Source organism: Octopus bimaculoides, chromosome 7, assembly GCF_001194135.2.
Source record: "Octopus bimaculoides isolate UCB-OBI-ISO-001 chromosome 7, ASM119413v2, whole genome shotgun sequence".
Classification (NCBI taxonomy): Eukaryota; Metazoa; Mollusca; class Cephalopoda; order Octopoda; family Octopodidae; genus Octopus; species Octopus bimaculoides.
In genome coordinates, this window is record NC_068987.1 from 49,840,935 (window position 1) to 49,845,128 (window position 4,194).

Sequence of the window (4,194 nt, forward strand, 5' to 3'; positions counted from 1 at the left end):
TTAAATGACCTTCAAAAACAAGGGGTTGTTCCTGAGTGTAGACACAAATAATAATCATTTCCTAAAACGATATCTATCAATAATAAGATACTAACCCATGTGCTGCAAGATATGATAGTACAAAAACCATATTGGCAACAACTGTAGTAGTAATCTCAACTAAACTGAAAAAGTAACCAACAACTAACCTCCTTACCATGACCATCACCAACTACTAAAGGCAGAAGATCCTTCATATTATCAAGTACTTGGCAACCAAACTTTAAAATAGCAGTAATTGTTCCCTCTTTACACTCACTCTAAAGGAAAAGCATGTGTGTCTGTTGTATACTGTGTATGTATACTGTATATACACACACACACATACATCACATGCACACACACACAAACACATATACATATGCACATACTAGATTGGGTGTAAAGGGAGAATATATAACATTGATAAATATGACCTGTCTGAGATTCTAACTATGTATAGGAATATTTGGTTTGGTTGTTGTGTAGATGCTGCAAATTGGTGTCATGGGAAATGTCTTACGCAAAGACAAACACTTTTCTCGGTCGATAAACAAAGAATGAGACTTATTGTTAATGTCCACTTCTAGATTTGACTTCAGTAAATGTAAATCTTGCACAGCATTTTCAGCATGGTGTAATTTTTTGGTAAGACATTCCACTGTCTCTGTTATCTCACCCACTTCTCCAACCAACCTGACAACAAACAAGAACATACAAACATAAATATCAATGTTAAATTGTAGAAATATAGTAAATACTTGGCAAATTATAAATGAATACCTGTAGCATTAAATAAACATACACACATGCACGCACACAGGCACACAGATACTTAGAGATATAAAGAGTTTAATGTTGTAGGAGAGGAAGTATGTATTGAACTTTTATCTCTCAGTTTCAAGACACAGGCATGACTGTATGGTTGAGGAATTCACTTGTAAACCATGTGATTTCAGGTTTAATCCCACAGTGTTGTACTTTGGGCAAGTGTTTTTGCTATCACAGCATGTTGACCAAAGCCTTGTGAGTGGATTTGGTAGATAGAAACTACAAGAAGTCCATCATATGTGTATGTGTCATGTTTGCATGTTTGTATCAACACAATTTAATGTCCATGTTCCATGCTGGTATGGGTTGGATGGTTTGTGTTGTATAGTGAAACTGTACACCACTCCCTGTAAAAAGTGGTATGAGTTAGCCATAATAAATAGACCAGTAGCTGGTTGCCAAGAGAGGGTTGAGAGTTGAAGAGTTGAGAGTCAACAGTTGTAGTTGGTGTCTTGTGGAGCTATCAGTGATAGTAAGACAGAAGTTAATGTATTACTATTCCGGTATGAAGAGGTACAATGGTATCCAAAGATGAGTAACTGTTATGGCTACTAGCATAAAACAGCAACTACAATACAACTGCAGTCATACATCACACAGTGGGAGAAACCCACTTTACAACAGTGACAACAAGGAAAAACAAATTTATGCAGAGTGAAAAAAAAACACTCACATGGAGAGTTTAAACTAATTCACATGGAAAATTTATTTGGCACTGAATGTATGAAGAAATTTAATTTATGGAATACACCCATAAGCGTTTTGTGTAATAATGTAAACAGAGCAATCAAATGAACTGAAACAAAAAGAAGTCATGTGGAACATCATGCGTGAACTTCCAGTAACTTTGGAAGAAATAAAAAGAAATGCGAGAAATGACAAATTTATTAATGAGACAAAATGAAAACTGTAGTCAACAAAAGGAAATAAAGGTCTAATGCAAAGAACCACCAAGATGTGAGCGTGTACTCTATATGTGATGGTGTACTAATGTACACTCAGGGGGTGGTCATACCACAGACATTACAGAAGGAAATGCTAAAAGAGTTCGTGTGGGACGCCTAGGCATCTCTAGAATGAAAGCACGCACTGATGCAAAGTTTCGTATACTGGCCAAGCATGGACAAGGAAGTTGAAAACCTGGTAAAAGGCTGTAGAGGATGTGTGCTGGCAGAGAAACTACCTACTACAAAATGTGAACCTTAGCTGGAAGTGAAAATACCATGGTTCCAATTTTGCAGGCCCAGTAAATGGATATTATTACTTAATAGTAGTGGATAGCTACACAAAATGGCCTGAGGTCATGAGGTTTAAACGACTGACCTTGTATATGGTAATAAACTTTTTACACGAGCTGTTCACAAGATTTGGGATACTGGATATAATTGTCTCTGATAACAGAACACAGTTTGTATCCTGTGAGTTTAAAAGATTCTGTGAGATGTTCACGTTAGAACATAAAACTATAGCACCACATCACCCTAGATCAAATGCAAGGGCCAAACTGTTTGTGGACACTTTTAAGAGAACTTTAAAGAAAGCTAATGAACAAGGTTGCAAGGAAGCCATGGACGAGGTCACAATCCAACAATTCTTAAGGGTATACAGGGTATTTCCGATCCAAATGCGCCAGAAGGAAGTTCACCAGCAGGATTAATGTTTGCCAGAAAAGTGAAGTCAATATTCGATAAACTATTACCAGTGAAGAAAAAATACATGCCAAAATTCTTTAAAACTAGCGATAAGGTATATATAAGAATGTACAAAAATGGTAAGCAATACTGAGAAGAAGGAGAAATTGTAACATACATAGGAAGAATGATGTATGGTGTAAGAAGCAGAAATGGAATGGAAAGGAGACAGAAATCAGCTTAAGGAAAGAGTCATAGAAAAGGAAGCAACAAGAGTAGAAAAACTGATGGATTGGCTAAATGACACTTTTCAGGTTCCAACACCATTACAAGAAGTCAAAACCACACATACAAGGAAAAGGAAGAATAATGAATTCCTAAAAATAGACCCTAAGAAGAAAAGATATTGATTATATAAAAAACTTTTTAAAAAATGTGGAGTGAGTAAAAGAAATTGATTGTTAAATAAAATAATTAAAAGGAGAGATGTTGTGTAGTGAAAATGTATACCCCTCCCAGTAAAAAGTGGTAGACAGTCAGTATAAACAGACCAGTAGCCAGTTGTCCTAGAGTGGAAGAGTTGAGAGTCAACAGTTCTAGTCTTGTGGAGCTATAAGCGATAGTAAGACAGAAGAAATTAATCTATTACTATTCCAGAATGAAGAGATATGATATCTGATAACTAGTAACTACTGTGGCTACTCATGTAAAACAGCAACTACAGTACAATGGCAGTTACACATCACACCAGTGGGAGGAACCCACTTTACAACAATTTGACAAGAACTGATGGGTCCAAGGACTGCATCATGCTCCAGTGTCTGCTTTGGCATGATTTCTAAGCTGGATAACCTTCCTAATGCTAACTACTTCATTGTGCATACTCAGTGCTTTTTCATCCCATATATGCCATGCAAAAAGGCACTGCTTTGCAGCCACTTAAAAAGCACTTGTGATAATGCCACATAAAAAGCACTCAATAAACTCTGTAGAGTGGTTGGCATTAGGAAAGGAATCCAGTCATAGAAACCAAACCAAAACAGATTATGGAAACTGGCACAGCCTCTGGCCTTACCAGTTCCTGCCAAGCTATCCAACCCATGCCAGCATGGAAAACAAACGATGATGATAATATATGTGTGTCTGAGTCTCCTTGGTTTGCTATTGTACAATAACTTCTAAACAAGTATCGTCATCACATAAATAGTATCCTTCATGTCTAATTTTCAGTGAAAACATGTCCAGCCATGGGGAAATAATATCTTGCTTGGAGGGTTAACGATAAGAAGAGTTAACAGCTGAAGGTTAATGACAGGAAGGGTATCTGGCAATAGAAAATCTGCTTCAACAAACTCTGTCTGAACCATGCAATCATGGAAAAGTGGATATTAAATTATATATATATATATATATAAAGTGTAGTATATTGCCACTTAAGTGTGGCTGACCCCTAGGGGTGGATGTTACTGTTGCTTTTAGCCCCAGGAGGACATCTCCTCCAGCTGGCTTATCGACACACGACTGTGTCCTGTTTGCCAAGGGAAGTTATCCCTCTCACCACGATCTGCAACACGAACGGATCCGGATTTCAGGGTTATTTCCCTTTGTCGGCGTTCGATAGCTGCTGACCTTGGTGAGAGAGACAAAAACCTGGCAATCTTATATCTTCTTTTCCAGTGAAATTCTTCACTGATATCGAAAAGGTGAAAACAAG

The 4,194-nt window shown here is 37.3% G+C and overlaps 1 protein-coding gene across 4 annotated transcripts in view; it reads right to left on the reverse strand.

The window, feature by feature from the left end:
• Nucleotides 1-4,194, reverse strand: part of LOC106881998 (tektin-3) — a 59,543-nt gene continuing 55,349 nt past the window's right edge. For all 4 annotated transcript variants that reach the window (XM_014932538.2, XM_052969633.1, XM_014932535.2 and 1 more), the window contains one exon: nucleotides 1-714. In XM_014932538.2, the coding sequence (XP_014788024.1) occupies nucleotides 468-714 (247 nt within the window). In that variant the 3' untranslated portion in view covers nucleotides 1-467. The remainder of the gene's footprint in view (nucleotides 715-4,194) is intronic.